This window comes from Mercenaria mercenaria, chromosome 10 (assembly GCF_021730395.1).
Source record: "Mercenaria mercenaria strain notata chromosome 10, MADL_Memer_1, whole genome shotgun sequence".
NCBI lineage: Eukaryota > Metazoa > Mollusca > Bivalvia > Venerida > Veneridae > Mercenaria > Mercenaria mercenaria.
The window spans coordinates 25,682,325-25,710,142 of NC_069370.1; the positions used below are offsets into that span (position 1 = coordinate 25,682,325).

The following is a 27,818-nucleotide window of genomic DNA, read 5'->3' on the forward strand; positions in this document are numbered from 1 at the left end:
TGCAAGTAGTATGGGTGAAATCAATTTGAATTAAGGCCAGTAGCTTCAGAGCAGTTTCACTATACTGTGGAACTTCTGAATACCGGTTCTGAAAATCAGGCGATTTTCTTGGTAGATTTTTTCCTCTATTTTCTATATTAGACCGTACTTCTAAATATCGGAACTTCCAAATTCTGAACACCTGACAATATTTTTGAAAAATTTGACTTATTTGAATACAATTTTTCTTCCAAAAACCACATAACACAAACAAGTAGATATTTGCTGAATGCAAATCTGCGCCTGTGGGAAATTTTATGTGATTCCATTGTTTACCAATTACTGGTGACTGATTATTTTGACACACATTAGAATCACAACCTGTAAATCAAAGGATTAAACACCGCTGAAGAGCGTGATAATTAGAAATTGATAGATCATCAAAGAAATTATTAGCGGTTTAAATTTTTGATGTTTACACCAAACATCATCATGTTTAAGTCTAATTGCTGTTTCATTAAAAGCAAGCATTTAGTTAAAGCAGCATGCCTCCAGATCGTTCGACAACAAACAATTTTTTTTTTAGATATCTTGAAATAAATGCTATATTTCTTAAGAAGGCTTTAAAACTTAATTACTGACAATCATTATGTTACGAAAACACATGAGAATTTGCTGTTTTTACTACTTTTTATGATGAAAATCGAAAAGCGTTTGTCACACTTTTACTCCAGGTAAACTGTCTTGATTATAAATATCTATATTTTGAAGTCATTATTCACTACTTCAGCTATAGCGCTATTGGTTACGACGACGGAAAAATGTCTTTATTGCCGCGGCTTCGATTCCCGGCGCGGTCATGATTTCTTGATTTGGAACTTTTAAAATATTTTAGAAACAAAAATTCATATTCTTATGTTCATAATATGACCAAACTTCAATTTGAAAGAAAGATTATTTTTTAGCCAAATCTGGAGGCATGCTGCTTTAAGAAATTAAGCAGCTAGCGTGAAGATTTAACTTGGGAGAATGGTTTGATTTCGTAATTGGTCAAACATTGGTCGCAACATCAAAGCTGGATGTAGGTATGTAAAACAAGAGGGCCATGAAGGCCCTGTATCGCTCACCTGACCTACTGACCTAAAGATCATCAAGATTAACATTCTGACCAAGTTTCATTAAGATATGGTCATAAATGTGGCCTCTAGAGTGTTAACTAGTTTTCCCTTTAATCTGACCTAGTTTTTGATACCACATGACCCAGATTCAAACTTGACCTAAAGATCATCAAGATTAACATTCTGACCAAGTTTCATTAAAATATGGTCATAAATGTGGCTTATAGAGAGTTAACTAGTCTTTCCTTTGATTTCACCTGGTGACCTACTTTTTGACCCCACCTGACCCAGATTTTAAGCTGACCTAAAGGTCATCAAGATTAACATTCTGACCGAGTTTTATTAAGGTAAGGTCATAAATGTGGCCTCTAGTCTCTTCAGTCTGAATGGTGTTTGCTCTCGGGAGGAGGTTGGACTGTATATGCAAGTCATTCAGTAAGATGTATATTAAGACACCATAAAATATGTACTGGCAAAGCAGCAAGAATACTGGAAGCAGCTTTCAAACACTGAATCCAATACTATCAGTGTATACTACCGGTAGTTGTTTTAAACCATAATTTTATATAGTTTACCTCCACATGTAAATATTTTGCGTACAGCTTCAGTCGAGACTTGAACTTTGCTGCGTAAATAATCAGCTAGATGTCCACATCCCTGTACAACAATAGCCATGAACAAATATGGAACAGCAGCCAGGAAACCAGCCTATATAATAAACATGTATCATAGTTGTACGTTTTACTGTGGTATATTCTAGCACATATACTTGTAGGTTTTATATGAAATATATTGCAGAAACGTAGGACATCAGTGAAAACTCTTAAGACTAATAATACAAGAAGGTAAGCAGCAACATGACATTGGTTCAACCTATGTGACTGTGACAAGGTTAGAAATAAAGGTGCAATGTAAGCCAGATAAATGGCTTCCTGCAACACCAGCTTTCTGCAAGCAAGATTAATGCCTTCTGCAACACCAGCTTTCTGTAAGACAGATTAATGCCTTCTGCAACATCAGCTTTCTGTAAGCCAGATTAATGCCTTCTGCAACATCAGCTTTCTGTAAGCCAGAGAAATAGCTTCCTGCAACACCAGCTTTCTGCAAGCCAGATTAATGCCTTCTGCAACACCAGCTTTCTGTAAGCCAGATTAATGCCTTCTGCAACATCAGCTTTCTGTAAGCCAGATTAATGCCTTCTGCAACATCAGCTTTCTGTAAGCCAGAGAAATAGCTTTCTGCAACACCAGCTTTCTGTAAGCCAGATAAATGGCTTTCTGCAACACTAGCTTTCTGTAAGCCAGATAAATGCCTTCCTGCAACACCAGCTTTCTGTAAGCCAGATAAATGGCTTCCTGCAACACCAGCTTTCTGCAAGCCAGATTAATGCCTTCTGCAACACCAGCTTTCTGTAAGCCAGAGAAATAGCTTTCTGCAACAACAGCTTTCTGTAAGCCAGATAAATAGCTTTCTGCAACAAGTTTTCAGTAAGCCAGATAAAGGCCCTGCAACACCAGCTTTCTGTAGGGCAGAAAAATGGCTTCCTGCAACACAATTTTTCTGTTAACCAGATAAATGGCTTCCTGCAATACCAGCTTTCTGCAACCCAAATAAAATGATTCCTGCAACACCAGCTTTCTGCAACCCAAATAAAATAATTCCTGCAACACCAGCTTTCTGCAGCCTGAAGAATAGCTTCCTGCAACACAAGCATTTTACAAACCAGATGAATGGCTTCCTGCAACACCAGCTTTTTGCAAATCAGATGAATTCCTGCAAGACCAGTTTTCTGCCAGCCAGAAGAATAGCTTCCTGCAACACCAGCTTTTTACAAACCAGATGTATGGCTTCCTGCAACACCAGCTTTTTGCAAACCAGAGAATGACTTCCTGCAACACCAGCTTTCTGCAAGCCAGATGAATGGCTTCCTCAAACACCAGCTTTTTTGCAAGTCAGATGAATGGCTTCCTCCAACACCAGCTTTTTGCAAACCAGATGAATGGCTTCCTGCAACACCAGTTTTCTGCAAGCCAGAAGAATGGCTTCCTCAAACACCAGCTTTTTGCAAGTCAGATGAATGGCTTCCTCCAACACTAGCTTTCTGCAAGCCAGATGAATGGCTTCCTCCAACAACAGCTTTTTGCAAGCCAGATGAATGGCTTCCTCCAACACCAGCATTTTGCAAGCCAGATAAATGACTTCCTCCAACACCAGATTTCTGCAAGCCAGCTGAATGGCTTCCTGTAACACCAGATTTCTGCAAGCCAAAATGAATGGCTTCTTTCAACGCCAGATTTTTGCAAGCCAGATGAATGGCTTCCTCCAACCCAGCTTTTTGCAAGCCAGATGAATGGTTTCCTGCAAGCCAAAATGAATGGCTTCCTGTTATGAAGAAAATTGAGGTGTATCGCCTATTTGTAGTCTGCATCCCACCTTACTGGCATATCTTTTTTGTAACTGATCAAGTTTTAAAGAAATATGCTCTGATAAATGTTCTGCAACTATGTAAGCTACGTGATAAACAGATGAATGGAAGTAAACAGTATCAGTGTTAGTGTCTAAATACACAGTTTCATAATTGCAATATTCTGATATGACTTGCACATATTAACCCTTAGCACGCTAAATTTCTAAAATGGACTGGTCCATCATTCAATTTGGGCAGTACCACTTATCATTCAAGGGGGTGTTCACTGAAAATTTACTGACTGAATAGCGAACAGTGCAGACCATGATCAGACTGCACGGATGTGCAGGCTGATCTTGGTCTGCACTGGTCGCAAAGGCTGAAATATTCGCCGCCAGCAGGCTAAAGGTTAATAAACAGAGCTACATATACTTGCGAATTCAAAGCAGTCACATATATTTAGAAACACAGAAAGAATAATCAGCTGAATGTCTATCAAATCACACAATACAAGAGGTGTGTATTACCTGGTACATATTAAAATGGAGGACATCATTCATAAATGTTGGTAGTTCTGTAAGCCATGTATAGAAACCCCAGTTCTCAGAGAAATGAGCCGCAACGATCGCCCATACTGGCAGAGATGTTAACATTCTTAACCATGGTGGTTTCAAATCCTGAAATAGTTTGTGAAAGCTAAAACATCAATTTTTACCAAAACCTTAGTATACCTTTCTGGCTAGAACTGTTCTATTTTTCTTACACAAAGTATGGCAAAAATGTCCTTACCTTGCATGTAATCCCTCTAAGCCATCAAGAAAATTCAAACATTTCACTGTAACATTAAAACTGCCACAACATTTAATCCCATGAGAAATTCAATATGCTTCTACAATTTTATTCTACTTCCTGATTTTATCAAAACATATTTAACTATCTGCCACAACCAAAATAGTGCTTTCAGACTGTTCATATAATTTTAGGTCTACATGAGTTACTGTGAAATGGCTTCATTTTGTTGGCATAAAAACACCACTTATGATATATATACAGAAGATTTGAAATCATTACAATAGCTTTTCAAAATTGGTTGTCAAAAGTGAGATGGAAACATACCTGTGTTTGTTCATCAGTATAGCCTATATTTCCCTGTATATATTCCAATTCCTTATTGCTTATACTTGGGTGTTTGGCTGGACTCTCAGATACCAGAAAACACCACAGCAAAACCCAGATCACAGCTACAGAACCTACAAATTTTTTTATAACATTTATAACATACATGACTAGGATTTCCGACACAGTACAACTGATGTTGCAAGCTGATAAATACACTACTGTGCTTATATTATGTTTCATCAAAATTGACTTTAACAAACATTAGAGAAAATGTCCTATTTCCCTCAAAGGCCCATGGGATGTTTATCTGGAACAAACAATACAAGGCAAAAAAAGGTGTCCATAAGACAGCCAATGCTCGACTATTCGAATTGTTGTCCCAGAAGCAGGAATATTACCCTAAATGTTAAAATATCTATAGAGTTTCAATCCAGTATCTGCATTAGTTTTGGAGATAGATACTTGCACGCAAAACTTTAACCAGAATTTTCAAGTTCAAAAGGGGACATAATTTTGCAAAATACAAGTCAGAGTTATGGGATTTGATGCTATCACCTAGTTTTATAACGCTGAAGAAATGTGTGAAGTTTCAATTCAATATCTGCAGTAGTTTTGGAGACAGTAATTTGCATGCAAAACTTTACAAAGGATTTTCTAAGTCCAAAAGGGGGCATGGTTTGCCTAAAATTTGAAGAACTGATGGAAGTATGGGGTCAAAATATTACCAGAAATTGTCAGACAAAAGAAAAAGAATAGATAAGACAAACAATATAGCTGCATTAATTTTGTGGATTTGGATAAGTCTTGCACTATATGGCAATGTGTGACCATGATGATAAGCAAGTGTTCAAAGTTTCAAAGCCATATATCAAACAGTTTAGACAAAATACTCAACGGTATGTGAAACTGAACTAATTTCTATGTCAAACAAGAGCTGTTCGTAAGACAGCGCGCTCCACTATTCCGCAATTTGACAGTAAAATGAATTTATATCTCAATAAGAGACCTCTACTTTAAAAGGAAGATACACCAAGATATAAAACGACCCTACTACTCAGAGGGGTTTATGGTCAAGTATGGAAGGAGTACTGACATTCTTTATTATGATGGAATTAAACTATATCAGAAAACAAGAGGGCCAAGATGGCCCTAGGTCGCTCACCTGAGAAACACACCATAACACACCGTAAACATGTTTGACCTAGTGACTTCACGAAAATAAATATTCTGACCAATTATCATTCAAATTGGAGCAAAAATCTTTAGTATAAACAAGTATTTTCTTTGATTATACCTAGTGACCTAGTTTTTTTGACCCCAGATGACCCATATTCGAACTTGACCAAGATTTCATCAAGGCTATCATTCTTACCAAATTTCATGAAGATCAATTGAAAAATACAGCCTCTATCGCATATACAAGGTTTTTCCTTGATTTGACCTAGTGACCTAGTTTTTGAACCTAGATGACCCATATTCGAACTTGACCTAGATTTCATCAAGGCTATCATTCTGATAAAATGTCATGAAGATCAGTTGAAAAATACAGCCTCTATAGCATACTCGAGGTTTTTCTTTGATTTAACCCAGTGACCTACTTTTTGACCCTAGATGACCCATATTCCAATTCTATCTAGATTTCATCAAGGCAATCATTCTGATTTAATTTCATGAAGATCAATTGAAAAATACAGCCTCTATCGCATATTGCAAGGTTTTCCTTTGATTTGACCTAGTGACCTACTTTCTGACCACAGATAACCCATATTCGAACCTGACCTAAATTTCAACAAGGCTTTTATTCTGACCAAAATTCATGAAGATTAGTTGAACAAGAGCTGTCTCCACAGGATTACACATGCCCCCGATGGCACTTTAAATGAATAGTTATGGCCGATGTTAGAGTTTAGGACCTTTGACCTACGTAGCTGGGTCTTGCGCGCGACACGTCGTCTTATTGTGTCACACATTCATGCATAGTTATTTTAAAATCCATGCATGAATGACAAAGATATGGACCGGACACGCCCATCAATGCACTATCATGAAAAATGACCTTTAACGTCTAAGTGTGACCTTGACCTTTGAGCTACGGACCTGGGTATTGCGCGTGACATGTCGTCTTACTGTGGTACACATTCATGCCAAGTTATTTGAAAATCCATCCATCGATGACAAAGATATGGACCGGACACGCCCATCAATGCACTATCCCTTAATGTCTAAGTGTGACCTTGACCTTTGAGGTACGGACCTGGGTCTTGCGCGCGACACATCGTCTTACTGTGGTACACATTCATGCCAAGTTATTTGAAAATCCATCCATCGATGACAAAGATATGGACCGGACACGCCCATCAATGCACTATCCCTTAATGTCTAAGTGTGACCTTGACCTTTGAGCTACGGACCTGGGTCTTGCGCGCGACACGTCATCTTACTGTGGTACACATTCATGCCAAGTTATTTGAAAATCCATCCATCGATGACAAAGACATGGACCGGACACGCCCATCAATGCACTATCCCTTAATGTCTAAGTGTGACCTTGACCTTTGAGCTACGGACCTGGGTCTTGCGCGCGACACATCGTCTTACTGTGGTACACATTCATGTCAAGTTATTTGAAAATCCATCTATCGATGACAAAGATATGGACCGGACACGCCCATCAATGCACTATCCCTTAATGTCTAAGTGTGACCTTGACCTTTGAGCTACGGACCTGGGTCTTGCGCGCGACACGTCATCTTACTGTGGTACACATTCATGCCAAGTTATTTGAAAATCCATCCATCGATGACAAAGACATGGACCGGACACGCCCATCAATGCACTATCCCTTAATGTCTAAGTGTGACCTTGACCTTTGAGCTATGGACCTGGGTCTTGCGCGCGACACGTCGTCTTACTGTGGTACACATTCATGCCATGTTATTTGGAAATCCATCCATCGATGACAAAGATATGGACCGGACACAAAAAATGCGGACAGACCGACAGACGGTTCAAAAACTATATGCCTCCCTTCGGGGCATAAAAATACGGCCTCTATCGCCTACAAAAGGTTTTTCTTTGATCTGACCTAGTGACCTAGTTTTTGACCCTAGATGACCCGTTTTAGAACTCAGCCTAGATTTCATCAAGGTTATCATTCTGACCAAAATTCATGAAGACTAATTGAACAAGAGGGCCAAGATGGCCTTAGGTCTCTCACCTGAGAAACACACCATAACTGTGTAAACATGTTTGACCTAGTGATTTCATGGAAAAAAGTATTCTGACCAATTATCATTAAAATTGGAGCAAAAATCTTAAGTATAAACAAGTATTTTTTTATTTGACCTAGTGACCTAGTTTTTTACCCCAGACTACCCATATTTGCACTTGACGTAGATTTTATCAAGGCAACCATTCTGACCGAATTTTATGAAAATCCAGTGTAAAATGCAGCCCCTATTGCATACACAAGGTTTTTCCTTGATTTGACCTAGTGACCTATTTTTTGAACCCAGGACCAGGGCTTCGAAAATTTGCCGGTTTGTCGGTTTTGGACCGATTTTTGACTTTTCAGACCGATTCGTGAAGTGAAAAAACGAAAAAAATCGGTCCCGTAAAAATGGCGAAAAGTATAAATTTCGGTCTGATATCTCAATACATGAACTCCTGCCAAGTAGGAAATTGTTGGTCGCACCTTCAGATAATCAATAAACGTGTCAATCGGTCTGATTGTCACTTTGATAATCGGTCCTTAATTAGCGCGTGACGCAATCAGTGCTCAATGTTTGCAGACAGCCGACTTCGGTGTATTAAACATTTTTGACTGGTTTCCTAACGTTTCTGACTGGATCCAAATCATTTCGACGGGGATCCACTTCTTTTATTTAGAATCCGACGGATGGTTTATTTCAAAAGGCTATGTTTGATCACGGTAACAAACAAATGGTCGCTGCATTTAATCAAAGAGCTATAATTGTACATTATAGGTCTTTGATTTAATGAGACATCACACTGAAAACCGATAAAAATAATTTTTATAATTACTTGATTTGAAAAAATTACATGATTCATTTGTTGGGGCTCCAGTTGAAACAAATGCAGAAATCGTCTTTGCAACCCGACTGTACAAAAAAGAAAAAAATGGACGGGCAACCACTAATGATAAAGAAAACCGGAGTGGCACTGTTTATTAAATCGGTCTTTTAAAAAACGTTTCAAAATGAAATTTTGTTTACATCAGAAGAGAACATATAACTTTATAAAATGTAGTTGCTTATTGAAGTACAACGTAAGTGAAATGAAATATCCGTGGCCAACCCGCGTGACGTTTTGGTACTATACATGCGGGAAATTCGATCTCAGCGTTCAAATAACGTACGCATTCGGTCCGCGGCAGAGTATTCTTTAAATACTGAAGCTGTTTAGCAGAGAATATGTGTCGTGTTACTCACTTTGACGCATTGTATTTTATAGAATTCCGTCAAAAAATGAAGAAACATCACAAAGTATCTGCCGTGTATACGGTATCAAAGTCACGTGCGTTGGCTTTTAGACTAGTTACCCACACGGTGTCAATGCCTCGTATTATCTCGGAAAAACATCGAAATTTAAACAAAGTAACGATCACACATGACACTGAATAACTGTCTTCACTGTATGGTAACGCGCGGTGACTGGTAACTCAGTTTTAATGCATGACATGCTTATTTCTTCACCCTATCATGCTTTACAAAATATGTAATATTGGGAATGCGGTGGGTGGGGTAGCGCCGATGTCAGGATTTTCGTTTCGGACCGATTGAGTTATCAAAATTTACGGAGCACTGCAGATGACCCATATTCGAACTTGACCTAGATTTAATCAAGGCTATCATTCTGAAGAAACTTCATGTAGATCAGTTGAAAAATACAGCCTCTATCGCATACACGAGGTTTTTCTTTGATTTTACCTAGTGACCTACTTTTTGACCCCAGATGACCAATATTCAAATTCTTTCTAGATTTCATCAAGGCAATCATTCGGACTTAATTTCAGGATGATCAATTGAAAAATACAGCCTCTATTGCATACACAATGTTTCCCTTTGATTTGACCTAGTGACCTAATTTTTGACCCCAGATGACCCATATTTACACTTTATCTAGTTTTTACCAATGCAATCATTCTGACCAAATTTCATAAAAGTCAATTGAAAAATACAGCCTCTATTGCAAACACAAGGTTTTTCTTTGATTTGACCTACTGACCTACTTTTTGACCCTAGATGACCCATTTTCAAACTCAGCCTAGATTTCATCAAGGTAATCATTCTGACCAATATTCATGAAGATTAATTGAAAAATATAGCCTCTGTTGCATACACAAGCTTTTCCTTTGATTTGACCTCGTGACCTACTTTTTGACCCCAGATGACCCATTTTCGAACTCGGACTAGACTTCATCAAGGTTATCATTCTGACCAAATTTCATGAAGATAAGTTGAAAAACACAGCCTCTGTTGCATACACAACGTTTTCTTTGATTTGATTTGACCTAGTGACCTACTTTTTGATCCCAGATGACCCATTTTCAAACTCGGCCTAGACTTCATAAAGGTTATCATTCTGACCAAAATTCATAAAGATTAATTGAAAACAAGGGTGCCAGAATGTCACAATATACACCCGTCACAGCAAATTTGTTTACACTAGCACCTGTATTTGCAAATGGAATTTTAATTTTCTAGTTGTTTACAATGTTGTTTTTTTTTAGAAATTATTGTAATTCTTTTATTTTTCTAAGTCCACAAAAAAAATCCTTACCAGGTAGAGATACCTTAAAATACACCCAAAATTTGAAAGTAACATCAATGTTGTACCACAGAAAAGTGGTCTTGGTTTTTCCCTACGGTCAAATATAAAAAAGTTACAATGTAAGTTATTTATAGTAACAACAAAGGGAAGTTAATCTTTAAAGAGAAAAAAAAAAAAAAAAAAAAAAAAAATCGAAAAAAAAAAATTACAAGTCCACACAAAAATCCTTACCAGGTAGAGATAGCTCAAAATACACCTCAGCATTGGATGTAACATGCATGTTGTACTACAGAAAAGTGGTCTCGATTTTTCCCTACGACTTGTAATGAAAAAGTTACAATATAAGCTATTTATAGTAACAGCAAAGGGAAGTAATTCAAAAGAAGGGACCAGTGCATGACACTCCGTCTCATGATGGTGTACAATTGTGCCAAGTTACATCAAAATCCCTCCATACATGAAAAAGAAATTCTCCGGACAAAGTCATTCTTGTATCTGACCTTTGACCTTTAAGTGTGACCTTGACCTTAGACCGAGGGACCTGGTTCTTGCGCATGACACTCCGTCTCATGCTTGTGAACATTTGTGCCAAGTTGTATCAAAATCCCTCAATGCATGAAGAAGAAATGCTCCGGACAAAGTTTTCATTCTTGTATCCTTGACCTCTAAGTGTGACCTTGACCTTACCCCTAGGGACCTGGTTCTTGCGCATGACACTCCTTCTCATGATGGTGAGCAATTTTGCCAAGCTACATCAAAGTCCTTTCATGCATGAAGAAGATATGCTCCGGACAAAGTTTTCATTCTTGTATCCTTTGACCTCTAAGTGTGACCTTGACCTTAGACCTAGGAACCTGGTTCTTGCGCATGACACTCCCTCTCATTATGGTGAACAACTGTGCCAAACTACATCAAAATCATTCCATGCATGAAGAAGATATGCTCCGGACAAAGTCATTCTTGAATTTTTCATTCTTGTATCCTTTGACCTCTAAGTGTGACCTTGACCTTAGACCTAGGGACCTGGGTTTTGCGCATGACACTCCGTCTCATGATGATGAACAATTGTGCCAACTTTCATCAAAATCCCTCCATGCATGAAGAAGATATGCTCCAGACAAAGTCATTCTTGAATTTGACCTTTGACCTCTAAGTGTGACCTTGACCTTAGACCTAGGGACCTGGTTCTTGCGCAAGACACTCCGTCTCGTGATGGTGAAAAACTGTGCCAAGTTTCATCAAAATCCCTCCATGCATGTAGAAAATATGCTCCGGACAAGGTCTGTGGACGCCGCCCGCCCGCCCAACCGCCCATCCGCCCGCCAGGGGCGTTCCCATAATACGTCCAGTTTTTCAAACGGGCGTATAAATACAGCCTCTAACGCTTACACAAGGTTTTTCTTTGATTTAACCTAGTGATCTGCTTTTTGACCCCAGATGACCCATTTTCAAACTCATCCTAGATTTTATCAAGGCAATCATTCTGACCAAATTTCATGAAGATCAGTTGAAAAATACAGCCTCTATCGCATACACAAGCTTTTCCTTTGATTTGACCTAGTGACCTAATTTTTGATCCCAGATAACCCATTTTCGAACTCCGTCTAGATTTCATCAAGGCAATCATTCTGACCAAAATTCATGAAGATTAATTGAACAATACAGCCTCTATCGCATACACAAGATTTTCCTTTGATTTGACCTAGTGACCTACTTTTTGATCCCAGATGACCCATTTTCAAACTCGGCCTAGATTTCATAAAGGTTATCATTCTAACCAAAATTAATGAAGATTGATTGAAAAACACAGCCTCTATCGCATACACAAGATTTTCCTTTGATTTGACCTAGTGACCTACTTTTTGATCCCAGATGACCCATTTTCAAACTCGGCCTAGATTTCATCAAGGTTATCATTCTGACCAATTTTCATGAAGATCAGTTGAAAAATACAGTCTCTACTGCACACACAAGGTTTTCCTTTGATTTGATCTAGTGACCTTCTTTTTGACCCAAGATGACCCATTTTCAAACTCGGCCTAGATTTCATCAAGGTTATCATTCTGACCAAATTTCATGAAGACTAATTGAAAAATACAGCCTCTATCGCATACACAAGGTTTTTCTTTGATCTGACCTAGTGACCTAGTTTTTGACCCCAGATGACCCATTTTCGAACTCGTCCTAGATTTAATCAAGGTTATCTTTCTGATCAAATTTCATAAAGATCAGTTGAAAAATTCAGCCTCTATCGCATACACAAGCTAAATGTTGATAGACGACAGACAGACAGACAGACGCCGGACACTGAGCGATCACAAAAACTCACCTGAGCAGCATTGCTCAGGTGAGTTAAAAACACTCCAAGAAACTACATGCACATAAAGTATAAAGACTTTGCTAAACTCAAATTATATTTCTATTTATTTTTTATTTATTTTTATTTATTTTATTTATTATTATATCAGATGATTATGATAAAGATACATTTTAAATTTCAAGTCATTTATAGTCTTATATTGTACTAAAGTCATATCCACAAAGCGAAGATTGCCAAAAAAAATTTAAGTATGAAAGGGGCATAATTCTGTCAAAAATACAATTAGAGTTATGGGGACTGTAACCACACATGCAGATGGTGATTATAAAGAAATAGTTTTAATTTCAATTCATTATCTTTTAAAGTACCAAAGATATGTCTATAAACAAAGCTTTCGAAAAAATTTAACATGAAAATAAGTCCAAGTATAACAACTTTGTGACCTTGACCTTGGGTATAGTGGGCCCAGCCCCTGCACATACTTTGTTTGTATGCTGGATAATGTTCATGTGAAGTTAAAGTAAGATATAAGCAACAGTAACAAAGATAGGACAGAAAAACAAAGGTTGCCGAAAAACATCAACCTTAAAAATAACCTAAGTATAACACCTTAGTGACCTTGACCTTGGGTATAATGGGCCCAGCCCCTGCATATACTTTGTATGGACAATGTTTATGTGAACTTACAGTAAGATATAAGCAATAGTAACAAAGATATGACAGAAAAACAAAGGTTGCCAAAAAACTTTAACCTTAAAAATAACCAAAGTAACCAAAGATTATAAAGAAATAGTTTTAATTTCAAGTCATTATCTTTTAAAGTACCAAAGATATGTCTATAAACAAAGCTTTCGAAAAAATTTAACATGAAAATAAGTCCAAGTATAACAACTTTGTGACCTTGACCTTGGGTATTGTGGGCCCAGCCCCTGCACATACTTTGTTTGCATGCCGAAAAATGTTAATGTGAAGTTACAGTAAGATATAAGCAATAGTAAAAAGAACAAAACGGTCATGATGACCCTGGATCGCTCAGCTGAGTAATATGAGCTACATGTTTCAAATGTCAAAATGATGATAAAATATTAAGAAAGTTTTACGATTGGTGTGCAAAACTGTGTATGTCATCAAAATTTCAAGGCTGTATTTTAAAAAACAAGAAAGTAGGTCAGTAGGTCAAGGTCACAGTCAAGTGACATCATATTACTTGGGGTCATCAGGTAATTATAATTAAACAGTCTTCAAAATGGGATCAGATGATTTTTTAAGTATTTTTCCTATATAACTCACATAATAACTAAGTGTCCCCAGGGCGGGGCCTCTTTTAACCCCAGGGGCATAATTTGAACAATTTTGGTAGAGGACTACTAGACAATGCACCATACCAAATATCAAAAACCTAGGTCGTGTGGTTTCAGACAAGAGATTTTCAAAGCTTTTTCCTATATAAGTCTATATAAAACTTGGGACCCCAGGGCAGGGCCTCTTTTCACCCAAGGGGTACAATTTGAACAATTTTGGTTGAGGACCATACGACAATGCTACAAACCAAATATCAAAGGTCTAAGTGTTGTGGTTTCAGACAAGAAGATTTTTAAACTTTTTTTCCTATATAAGTCTATGTAAAACTTGGGACCCCCGGGGCGGAGCCATATTTGACCCTAGGGGGATAATTTGAACAATCTTGGTAGAGGACCACTAGATGATGCTACATACCAAATATCAAAGCCCTAGGCCATGTGGTTTTGTACAAGAAGATTTTCAAAGTTTTCCCTATATAAGTCTAAATAAACCATGTGACCCCCGGGGCGGGCCATTTTTGATCCTAGGGGGATAATTTGAATCATTTTGGTAGAGGACCACTAGATGATGCTACACACCAGATATCAAAGCCCTAGGCCCTGTGGTTTTGGACGAGAAGATTTTTAAAGTTTTTCCTTTCGGTTGCCATGGCAACCAGAGTTCTGCATGGAATTCAATTCTTTGAACAATTTTGAAAGGGGGCCACCCAAGGATCATTCCTGTGAAGTTTAGTGTAATTCTGCCCAAGTGGTTTTCAAGAAGAAGATTTTTTTAGAAATTGTTGACGGACGACGCATGACGGACATCAAGCGGTCACAACAGCTCACCTCGTCACTTTGTGACAGATGAGCTAAAAACTTCAACCAAGAAAGCTCATGCTGACGCCGGGGCGGGTAGAATAGTTTTGACAAAAAATTTATGAAAACTGAAGCAAATTCCAAGTCCAAAAAGGGCCATAATTCAGTCAAAATAGATTACAGAGTTATGTTCTCTTGCCGACAGATGCAAAAGGTGATGATAAACAATTGTTCAAAGTTTCAAAGCCACATGTCAAATAGTTTTGACAAAACATGGACTTGTACAAAAATTGTACCAATTTCCAACTCCAAAAAGGGCCATAATTCAGCCAAAATAGTTGACAGAGTTATGGGACTTGACCCAGTGAAGTTGTACTTGACCTAGAAAAGGAAAAAATAATGTTTAAAGCTATACTGTAAAATCATAAAATTTTGTGGGCATGAAATTTCGTGGTTTTGGTCAAAAACGGCAATTTCGTGGGGATATGAATTAAATTTTGTGGATTCATTCAACCAAGAAATCCATGAAAATTAGTCACCCATGAATATTAATGATTTCACAGTATACCTTTAAATAACAGCTGTCAGTGGACAGCGCGCTCGACTATTCTCAGTGCTTGATAGTATAATGTAAGCAATGAGTAAAACTTTAACATTAAAATAAGCATATTCGAAGTTGAAAAGGGACCATAATTCAGTCAAAATGCTTGATAGAGTTGCCTCCTCCTTTTTATAGACTGGGGTCATGATGGTAAACAAGTATGCAAAATATGAAAGCAATGTCTCAATGGACTTTGAAAATATTTGGGGCGGTACGCAAACTTTAACATTTATTCTAAGTTGAAAAGGGGCCATAATTTAGTCAAAATGCTTGATAGAGTTGCCTCCTCCTTTTTACAGACTGGGGTCATGATGGTAAACAAGTATGCAAAATATGAAAGCAATATCTCAATGGACTTTGAAAATATTTGGGGTGGTACGCAAACTTTAACGTTTGTGTAACGCTCACGCTCACGCCGATGCCGGGGCGAGTAGGATAGTTCCCCTATTCTTTGAATAGTTGTGCTAATGATAGATACACATACTTGCATGAAAAACTTTAACCAAGGTGTGACGCCGACGCCAGCGTGAGTAGAATAGCTCGGACTATTCTTCAAATATTTGAGCTAAAAACTAACAAAGATTAACTATTTAAACTCACCAAAAACATAGAAAATAGAGGGCCAGCCTCCACCGCTCTCTGCCAGGGCTGCTGATAGTGGAAGAGATATAACTGTACCAACATAAGACCCTGAAATAATCACAGATACACAATAACCACATCAACCTAATAACCAAAGCAAACAAATAACCATAGCAACAAAATGTATTTCACACTTTAACTGATGACTACAGATGTTTGTAAAGGATATTAAAAGATATATGTCCCCAATGATGTTGGGTATGTAATCTTGTATGCCATCACACTGACCTTTGACCAACTAACCCTTGATGCCTGAAGTGTTCTATAGTTACTGAGCTGAAACTGTTTTCAGTCTCAAGGTAACAGCGACCTTGAACTTTGACCTACTGATCCCCAAAACAATAGACGTAATCTTCTTACCACAGGCTTTGTATGAAATCTGAACTAGATGTGTGCATGATGACTTGAGGTAAAACAAGAGGGCCATGATGGCCCTATATCGCTCACCTGTTATCATTGCACTTGAGGACAAGAAGGTCCTCAGAAAAAATATCTAAGTCCAAAGGACAGTAACAACAAAGGGAAGAAATTTAACCAAAAAGAAAAAAAAATTCTGACAAGGTACAGATATGTCAAAATACACCTACAAACTGGAGGTACCATCCATGTTGTACCACAGAAAAGTGGTCTCGGTTTTTCCCTACGGCCAATAATAAAAAAGTTACTAAACATAAGCTATTTTTAGTAATGTAAAAGGGAAGTAATTAAAAAAAAATTATTGTAAGTGAAGAAAAGAAGGATCTGCCAAATAAATCTGTTGACATAAATGAAATTTCAGATCAGTATCTTCATTAGTTACGGAGATATACCCAATTTAATTTGAAATAAAGGGAGGTAATTTGACATAAAATCAGTCCATAGTTATCTACCCTGATTGGCTCAGTCCAACTAATGACAATAATTAAATTTCAAATAAGTACTATAAGTACTTACTGATATAAATCCATTTTGATTACAATCAGGGGAGGTAATCAGATATAAAATAACTCTGAACCTACGCTTGGATCTGATTTGTCATGGAATCCAAGAATTATTCTTGTTGAAGTTATTTTGGAAGTTTGTATCAAATAAAACCATAAATGAAGTCTCTATATGGCTGCAAAAGCCAAAATAGCCAATTTTGGACCTTTAAGGGGCCACAACTCTGGAACCCATGAAGAAATCTGGCCAGTTCAAAAAAGGAACCAAGATCTTGTGGTGATACAAGTTGTGTGCCAGTTTGGTTAAAATCGAATCATAAATGAAGCTGCTATTGTGCAGACAAGGTCAAAATAGCTAATTTTGGCCCTTTCAGGGGCCATAACTCTGGAACCAATAATGGGATCTGGCCAGTTCAAGAAAGGAACTAAGATCTTATGGTGATACAAGTTGTGTGCCAGTTTGGTAAAAATCAAATCATAAATAAAGCTGCTATTGTGCAGACAAGGTCAAAATAGCTAATTTTGGCCCTTTCAGGGGCCATAACTCTGGAACCCATAATGGAATCTCGCCAGTTCAAGAAAGGAACCAAGATCTTACGGTGATACAAGTTGTATGCCAGTTTGGTTAAAATCAAATCATAAATGAAGCTGCTATTGTGCAGACAAGGTCAAAATAGCTAAATATGGCCCTTTCAGGGGCCATAACTCTGGAACCCATAATGGAATCTCGCCAGTTCAAGAAAGGAACCAAGATCTTATGGTGATACAAGTTGTGTGCCAGTTTGGTAAAAATCAAATCATAAATAAAGCTGCTACTGTGCAGACAAGGTCAAAATAGCTAATTTTGGCTCTTTCAGGGGCCATAACTCTGGAACCCATACTGGATTCTGGCCAGTTCAAGAAAGGATCCGAGATCTTATGGTGATACAAGTTGTGTGCAAGTTTGGTAAAAATCAAATCATAAATAAAGTTGCTATTGTGCAGACAAGGTCAAAATAGCTAATTTTGGCCCTTTCAGGGGCCATAACTCTGGAACCCATAATGGGACCTGGCCAGTTCAACAAAGGAACTGAGATCTTATGGTGATACAAGTTGTGTGCAAGTTTGGTTAAAATAAAATCATAAATGAAACCTCTATCGTGCAGACAAGAAATTGTGGACGGACGACGGACAAAGGGCGATCACAAAAGCTCACCCTGTCACTATTTGACAGGTGAGCTAAAAATAATTAAGATATACACGATGCAAGTTTGTACGGACAGATAGGTGGACAAGGGCAACCCTAAGTGCCCCATCCCTCCAAAACATTTTGGGGGGCACAAAAATGTATGTCAAAGTTTTCCCCAGTTAGTGATCATCCAGAAACTGTTTAACTGTTCAAGGGCACTGTGACCTTGACCTTTAAGCAACTGACCTCAAAATCAATAGGGATCATCTGCTGGTCATGACAAACCTCCCTATAAACTTTCATGATCATAGGCCCAAGTGTTCTTGAGTTATCATCCGGAAACCAATTGGTTTACGGACCGACCAACATCTGCAAAACAATATACCCCACCTTCTTCGAAGGGGGGCATAACAAAGCGATTGATTATGAGACACGAAGGTAAGAAGGTTTTTTTTGTTTGGTTATTTTTCCCTATTTTTAGCTCTGGTATCCCTTAAAAGGGACCATGCAGAGCAGAACCATTTGAACAGTTTGGGAGAGGACCTTACAATGATGCTACAGAAAAAGTTTGATGAAGATCCATCAAGCTGTTCATGAGAAGTTTTTCTATTTTTAATCTAGTGGCGCCTACATGTACCCTAGTTTCCCCATTGAAAAGAATTGGCATGACACCTTACAATGATGCTACACACCAAGTGATGATGATCCATCCAGTTGTTCATGAGAAATATATTTCCATTTTTAGCTAGAGTGGTCCCTAAAAGCAGCCATATGCCCCCATCTGAACAAAATTGGTAGAGGACCTAATAATGATGCTCCAGACCAAGTTTGATGAAGATCCATCGAGCAGTTCATGAGGAGAAATTGTTTAAAGGTATTTCTTTTTTCAGCTTTAGTAGCCCCTAAAAGGGGCCAAGTGCCCCAATTTGAATAAATTTGGTTGAGGACATTATTACAATGCTCCAAAATTAATCAAGTTTGATGAAGATTCATCATGTGGTGCATGAAAAGAAGTCATTTAAAGGCATTTCTATTTTCAGCTATGGTGGCCCCTAAAAAGGGCGAAGCATCTCCATTTGAACAAATGTCGAAGAGAACCTTATAATGATGCTACAGACCAAGTTTGATGAAAATCCATCCATCATTAATGAGAAGAAGTTGTTTAAAGTTACTTCTAATTTTAGTTCTTGTGACCCCTAAAAGGGACCAAATGCCCCCATTTGAACAAAATAATGAGACGCTCCTTATAATAAAGCTACAGACCTAGTTTGATGAAGATCCATCTAGCGTTTCATGAGACGAGGTTGATTTTTTTTTTAATTTTTAGCCCTAGCAACCCCTAAAATGGGCTGATGACTCCCATTTGAACAAATTTGGGAGATGATCTTAATCACGCTACAGACAAAGTTTGAAGAAGATCAGTCATGTGGTTCATGAGAAGAAGTTGCTTAATGGTATTTCTATTTTTAGCTCTAGCAGCCCCTAAAAGGGTCCAAGAGCCTCCACTTCAACAAATTTTAATGATGCGACAAACCAAGTATCATGAAAATCCATCATGCAGTTCATGAGAAAAAGGAGTTTAAAGGTTTTTTCTATTTTTGAAAAATCTAGATAGAGATCAATTCCGGAGATCAAATCTAGACAATCAATTCCAGGATGCTACTGACCAAGTTTAGTGTAATCCTGACCAGCAGATTCAGAGGAGTTGTTTTAGTAAAATGCAGGATGATGGATGCAGGACCCATGCACCTATAATAATAGCTCACCTTAAACAAAGTTCTAGTGAGGTAAAAACTAAAAGATAATAATTGTCTATATATTTGTAATGTATAACATTTATTTATCATTATTTCCTGCAAATAAACTATTTTGAATATAATTCATCCATCTACAGATTATATGCACAGGTGGATCTGGAGTATTAGCAGGATTTTGTTGTTGTGTCAAAATTAAGCCCCAACAAATACAATTCTCATTAATTCCATCTTTAAGATCTAATACCAAGAAGTCCCTATCAAAAACTGTTTTATCAGAGACCATATTAACTGTTTTCCTAGAAGACTAATTTCATGAATTCATTTGGCAGCAATTTTGTGAGATGAATCATACTAGATCTTTATCTCTGGAATAACTCATTTTCCAACTGCAAGCACGTAATAAATGCTTCTGTAAATACCATGTTTCATAAAAAAATATTTATTGCACTTTTAAAGTCATTACAGGATTCACTTTGGTGGCCACTAATAAACGGACAGATGGACATGACAAGAGGGCCATAGTGGCTCCAAGTCACTCACCTGACCTTGACTGTTTGAACTTGAATATATCACGCACTGAATCAAGAAAGGTAACAACTGTACTTGGTAAAAAATAAAAAGGATCAAGTGCCATCATTTGAATAAGTTTGGGAGAAGATCTTACAATGATGCTACAGACCAAGTTTCATGAAGATCCTCTAAGAAGTATATGAGAGGAAATCATTTAAAAGTATCTTTAATTTTATCTCTATCTCCCCCTTAAATGGGCCAAGCACCATATTTTAAACAAACTTAGGAAAGAACCTTACAATGAAACAACAGACCAAGACTGATGAAGATCCATCAAGCAGTTCATGACAGGAAGTTATTTAAAGGTATTTCTATTTTTGGCTACAGGGCCTTAAATGGTGCTAAGTGCCCCAATTTGAACAAAATTGGAGAGGACCTTATAATTATCTTGGGACAAAATTTAATGAAGATCAATTTCGTGGTTCATGATCAAAAGTTGTAAAAAAGGTATTTCTATTTTTAGCTCTATGGATTCTACAGACCAAGTTTGATATGGATCTATAAAGCCATTCATGTAAAGTCAATAACAGGTTCTTCTATTTTTAGCTCAAGCAGCATCAAAAAGGGGCCAAGAGCCCCAATTTAATCAAAACTGAGAGAGGACCTTACATTGACGCAAGAGACCAAGTTTGATAAGATCCATGAAGCCCTTCACGAGAAGAAGCTGTTTAAAGGTATAGGTCTAGCGGTCGCTAAAAGGGGCCAAGTATCCCCATTTGAACAAAATTGAGAGAGAACCTTATAATGATGCTACAGACCAAGTTTGATGCAGATCCATCAAGCAGTTCATGAATAGTTGATTAAATGTATTTCTATTTTTAGCTTTGGTCAAGTGGAAACATTTGAACAAGTTTGAAAGAGCATCTTACAGGAATGCTACTGATCAACTTTGGTGATGATTAATCAAGAGGTGTACAAAAAGAAGCTGTTTAAAGGTTTTTCTATTTTGATCTCTGGCAGCCCCTAAAATCAACCAAGCAGAACTTTCAAATAAATTCAAGAGAGACCCTTAGAAGGGTGGCGTGCTACAGTCCAACTTCGTTGACATTCCATCATGTACCTCTTGTGAACAAGTCATTGAAAGGTTTTTCTTTTTTAGCTCTGGCAGCCCCTAAAATAAGTCCAGCAGAACCATTTGAACAAATCTGAGAGAGACCTTACAAGAATGCCACAGACCAAGTTTGATGATGATCTGTCAAGCAGTTCATGAAAAAGTTGTTTAAGGTTTTTCTATTTTTAGCTTCGGCAGCCCCTAAAATCAGTCAAGGGAAACCATTTGAATAAAACTGAGCGAAGGCCTTACAAGGATGTTACAGACCAACATAGCTTAAGAATTGTGAAAGTAGGTCACTAGGTCAAAATGAAGGTCAAATTTCAATTCAGAACACAAAAATATGCATGTGTTCCAAATTTGAAGCCTGTACCTTAAAAAATGTGAAAGTAGGTCACTAGGTCAAAATCAAGGTCAAAGTTCATTTTGGTACACAAAACTATGCATGTGGTCCAAATTTGAAGGCTGTAGCTTAAGAATTGTGGAAGTAGGTCACTAGGTCAAAATCAAGGTCAAATTTCATTTCGGAACACAAAACTATGCATGTGGTCCAAATTTGAAGCATGTATCTTAAAAATGTGAAAGTAGGTCACTAGGTCAATGTCAAGGTCAAAGTTTATTTCTGTACACAAACCTATGCATGTGGTCCAAATTTGAAGGCTGTAGCTTGAGAAATGTGAAAGTAGGTCATTAGGTCAAAATCAAGGTCAAATTTCATTTCGGAACACAAAACTATGCATGTGGTCCAAATTAAATGTGAAAGTAGGTCACTAGGTCAATGTCAAAGTTTATTTTGGTAGACAAACCTATGCATGTGGTCCAATTTTGAAGGCTGCAGCTACAGAAATGTGGAAGTAGTCACTAGGTCAAGATCAAGGTCAACTCATGTCAAGGTTCATCTAGCCACTTAAAACTATACATAAAGTCCAAATCTGAATGTTGTAGGTTATGACAAGAAGATTTTTAAAGTTTTACCTATATAAGTCTATATAAAAAATGTGACCCCCGGGGCGGGGCCATATTTAACCCTAGGGAAATAATTTGAATCATCTTGGTAGAGGACAGCTAGATGATGCTACACACCAAATATCAAAATCCTAGGCCCTGTGGTTTTGGACAAGAAGATTTTCAAAGTTTTTTCCTATATAAATCTATGTAAATTATAAAAATAAACAAAGGGGCATAACTCACTCAAAAATTGTTGAACCAGTCTGATTTTCAAAGGGACACAACTAGGGTACCAATACATCATTCTGACAAAGTTTGGTCAAAATTCCCCCAGTAATTTCTGAGGAGATGCGGTAATGAGAAATTGTTAATGGAAGGATGGATGGACGGACTGAAGGATGACGGACCACGGATGCAGAGTGATCTGAAATGGCAGGAATTTTTTCCAACAACATATGTCAGCAATATGCTCAGGGATGCAGGCAGAAAGATGACACTTTATGAAACATTACCTGAAAATGCTAGTGTTGCAAGTGTAGTCTTCTCCAGAGGCGGAGCCCACTTTGACCATATTGCATGAATTGAGGGATACGTTACACCCTACAAAACAAAATGTGTATTAGCAGACTTGAATTATTGCCATATAATATATCACTATCATATACACAAGGGCCATGATGGCCATAATTTGCTCACCTAAGTACCATTTCTCTTTATGATAAGGTGAAGGTCACTAGGACCAAACTTAAATATCAAGCTAAGTATCTCAAACATATGTGTAGCTTGATTGAAGGTGAATGTCAATCTGGAGTTATCCATTGTAACTTAATTCTGTATCATAGTTATATTATTATTATACCAGATTTAGTTAGTTTTGTTTCCTCAAAGGAAAACATTATAATCAATATTAAAATGAAGAATAGAATTATTATTAAACTTTGCAGTGGGGGCTCTGAGTCGTGCATGCAACCAGTGTCTTGTTATAGTTTGACCATTCAATCATGCATAAAAATACTCCTAAGTAGACAAAAAAGGTTTCATGAAGATCCAGTAGACAAGAAAGGTTTCATGAAGATCCAGGCAAAATGAGACTTCTGTTGTGCTTAGTAATTATTCAGTACCTTTCATTTGCATGCAAAATGAAAGTGAAATCTTTCACAGCCATTTCCTTCACCTGTTTTAAATCGACATTCGGCATTCTGTAACTATTTTTCTCTTCCAATCAGCAATTTGTATCTGTGGTGTGTGACTGTCCAATATATGTTTGTATAAGATAGAAGAATATTATGTATTGCACTACAAAATTTTGAATATATTCATGAAAGACAGCATATCCAATATGGAAGTATGTATTGTACAATCACTGGAAGGGAAAAATAGGTACAACTACAGTTTGCTTTTTACCACAAAGATTTTCTGCTAGTAATCATTATATAAAACATATGAAAACAGAAAATAAATTACCTCAAAGAGTCCTTCAAATACTCTGATAGCAACCAATAAATAAATGCTCCACCTTGCACACAATGGTGTTAGTAAAGTAAGAATAGCTGTCAGAAATATCCCACCACCAAACAAAAGTTTCCCTCCAATTTTAGTAGCCAAAAAACCTGAAAGATAATTTCATTGCCTGTATTGTTTTTCAACATTTAAAACAGTTGTAATTATTTCAGTATGATTTACTGCAATATTTTAACTTGATTATGGAGTCTAAATATTCTGCCAAGAAAGACATAGTAGCATAAGGATACAGCAGAAGTAGAGTAACATCAAGACCATGCCGTGATAGACTAACAATTCTTGTCATGTTCCTCATAGAGTAACACCAAGACAATGCCGTGACAGACTAACAATTCTTGTCATGTTCCTCATAGAGTAACACCAAGACCATGCCGTGACAGACTAACAATTCTTGTCATGTTCCTCATAGAGTAACACCAAGACAATGCCGTGACAGACTAACAATTCTTGTCATGTTCCTCATAGAGTAACACCAAGACAATGCCGTGACAGACTAACAATTCTTGTCATGTTCCTCATAGAGTAACACCAAGACAATGCCATGACAGACTAACAATTCTTGTCATGTTCCTCACAAATATAATTATATTACTTAGTATTGGTGGTGTTCTTACTAAAGTTAATTTGATTTATAACCAATGACGAGTTTAAGATATTAACAGCTGAAGTCGCAAGGGATGCACGTACAGCAAGGGATGCACGTACAGCAAGGGATGCACGTACAACAAGAGCGCCACTGTGCTGATCATAATACATCCAAAGTAGTGTACCTGTCATTTCTAAGAATAATAGTTTAAAGCATTCTGAAATTATTGAGCGGAAGCTTAATTGCACACAGATGGCAGATGGATGTCCAGCACCTTCGCATAACACGTCGATCGGATCACTTCGAATGACAATGACCATGATCTTTGACTAAGAAACCTCAACATCAAGAGGGGCTGAAGGTGAATGTTCTTTTTCCTAATGGTCACTGTTATCTTACCCTTACACCCACTGATGTCGAAATTAAGAGTCATTCACTGCATATGAGCAATAAACCTGCAAAGTTCAAGGGCTGTAGGTTAATTAAGTAGTTCTTAAAACAAGAGCTGTCTGTAAGACAGCGCGCTCGACTTTTCTCAGTGCTTGACTCTGAATTAGAGCTTTGCCAGTAAAAAAAAATCCAAGTTAAAAGGGACATAACTCTGTCAAAACTCAAACCAGAGTTATGGGAATTGTGTCTCCTGGTGTAGACTTTGATAGTAAATAACTATTTTGAGTTTCAAGTCAAAAGCTTTAATAGTAACAGAGATATCTGACTTTATCAAAAAATTTAACAAAAAAATCTAAGTTAAAAAGGGACATAATTCTGTCAAAAATCAAATCAGAACTATGGGGATTGTTTCTCCTGGTGTAGATTTGATGGTAAACAAATATTTTAAGTTTCAAGTCAAAAGCTTTGATGGTAACAGAGATATTTGACTTTATCGAAAACTTTAACCAAAAATTCTAAGTTAAAAAAGGGCATAGTTCTGTCAAAATTTAAATCAGAGTTATGTGAATTGTGTCTCCTGGTGTAGATTTTGATAGTAAATAAGTATTTTGAGTTTCAAGTCAAAAGCTTAAATAGTAACAGAGATATCTGACTTTATCAAAAATTTCAACGAAAAATTCTAAGTTAAAAAGGGGCATAATTCTGTCAAAATTCAATTCAGAGTCATGTGGATTGTTTCTCCTGATGTAGACTTTGATGGTAAATAAATATTTTAAGTTTCAAGTCAATAGCTTTGATAGTAACAGAGATATTTGACTTTATCAAAAACTTTAACCAAAAATTCTAAGTTAAAAAGGGGCATAATTCTGTCAAAATTCAAATCAGAGTTATGGGGATTATTTCTCCTGTTGTAGACTTTGATAGTAAATAACTATTTTCAGTTTCAAGTCAAAAGCTTTGATAGTAACAGAGATATTTGACTTTATCAAAAACTTTAACCAACGGCGACGGTGACGGCAACGGCAATGCCGGGGCGAGTACAATAGCTCTGCTTTTTCTTCGAAAAGTTGAGCTAATAATGAATGGAACAGCTTTCTGCACTCACTGTTAGTGTGACTTTGACATTAAACCCTAACAGTAAATACAGGTCATAGATTGCCCATCAACAATGTGCCTGACAAATAAGAAGACGGCAGAAAAGGTTTTATGCGACTTGTCACTGTGACCTTGACCTTTGACCTACTAATGTTAAAATCAACAGGGGCATCCATAACCTTGCCCAATGTGCCTACAGAGTCTGAGGATTGCAGAACTAAGGCATTCTCAAGGTACTGCCCAGAAACGGTTTTGGTATTAACAGCCAATGTGACCTTGACCTTTGAATCACTAACTTTAAAGTCAATAAAGGTCATGCACTGCCCAATATGCCTGCAAAGTCTAAGCTTTTTATACATCAAAATAACTGTTTGCTGTAAGTAAAATCAAAATTGTTCAGGATTCAGAATATCTTTATAATATATTTTGCAATTATACAGCTAAAATATGTGGACATGTAGAGCTAATATATTAATAATAATGCTTTTACAGGTATTTATTTTTGCAAAAACAGAATGAAAGTATTGCAAAAACAAATCCCACATGAAAATTTCTGATTTTACACTATTTTGTTGTTTCCTTACATTGTATGCAGCCACTGCTAGCTACCATGACAGCACAACGTGTCAGAATGCCATTTTGCTCTGTCCTTGTGATGATATGTTGTACCCGACACAACAAAGTAGGTAGAGAACATAACAGAAAATACTGTAGTTCTGCCCTATTTTGTGTGTGTGTGGGGGTGGGGGATGGGGGGGGGGGGGGGGGGGGGGGGTGTAGGTTAACCCGATACTAAAGTTATAAGTCAATGTAATTTTACAATTCATTTTGTTTACTATGCAAAATTGGTACTGTTGGAAACTTGGAACTAATTCAATAACATCCTTAAATTATATGTGTAGAAAATATGACTTCATTAATTACAAATTGAAAAGTTTGAAGTAGGGAATTTCATCATTTCTCGGTTCATAGGTTGCTCTTTAACCAGTAAAATAGTGAAGTACGAAGTGAAGTGTGAACTGTGAGCATGAACTGTGAGATTATGATTCTATATTGCAGTATACTATATATTCTATATATTTTACTGTGAACTACATATTTTGTAGCAAACCTATAGTATTTTGAGAACATTGGACAATATTACAGTATAACATGATGCTTAGCTTGCATATAATGCTATATTTTAATATTGGACTATGACCAAGGAAAATCAATCATTCTCCCTGCATCATCAGCCATTATTGATTATGACACATACATCCATAAAACGTCTAGACACACTAAAATACTGCAATCATTCAAGGTATGATTTCACTAAATGTATAAAAACAGCAATATCTTTCAAGATACCAGTAACAGCAGTTACTGTTACCACACAGTGTTAATTTTGAATCAGTCACCAAAAGCTTTGTATACAAGCAAATTTGACAAGTCAAATGGTTTATCGCCACCAGAAATTTGTACAAACCATACAGAAGTTGCGAAATTATCATTTGTGCAGGAAAGAAGCATTTACCATAATGTCCAGTACTGGACAGGTATAGTGACCATGCACAGACACAGCCAATTTTCTCAGAGGGGGTCCGATCCCCTGCCCCCCCCCCCCCCCCACCCTGGAAATTTTGAAATTTAGCACTTCATTTTTTGCATTCTGGGACAGTTTTATGGACTAACCTGTTAAATTTGGGAAAATGATAAAATCAAGCTTTCTTGAAGGTAAAATTCTTAGTTTCT

General features: G+C 37.2%; 1 protein-coding gene across 3 annotated transcripts in view; it reads right to left on the reverse strand.

The window, feature by feature from the left end:
- LOC123559598 (sialin-like) overlaps positions 1-27,818 on the reverse strand; it is a 107,540-nt gene that overhangs the window by 25,969 nt on the left and 53,753 nt on the right. For all 3 annotated transcript variants that reach the window (XM_045351562.2, XM_045351559.2, XM_045351560.2), the window contains 6 exons: positions 23,957-24,102; positions 23,005-23,092; positions 16,037-16,126; positions 4,621-4,754; positions 4,032-4,181; positions 1,673-1,805 (listed from right to left, as the gene is read on the reverse strand). In XM_045351562.2, the coding sequence (XP_045207497.2) occupies positions 1,673-1,805; positions 4,032-4,181; positions 4,621-4,754; positions 16,037-16,126; positions 23,005-23,092; positions 23,957-24,102 (741 nt within the window). The remainder of the gene's footprint in view (positions 1-1,672; positions 1,806-4,031; positions 4,182-4,620; positions 4,755-16,036; positions 16,127-23,004; positions 23,093-23,956; positions 24,103-27,818) is intronic.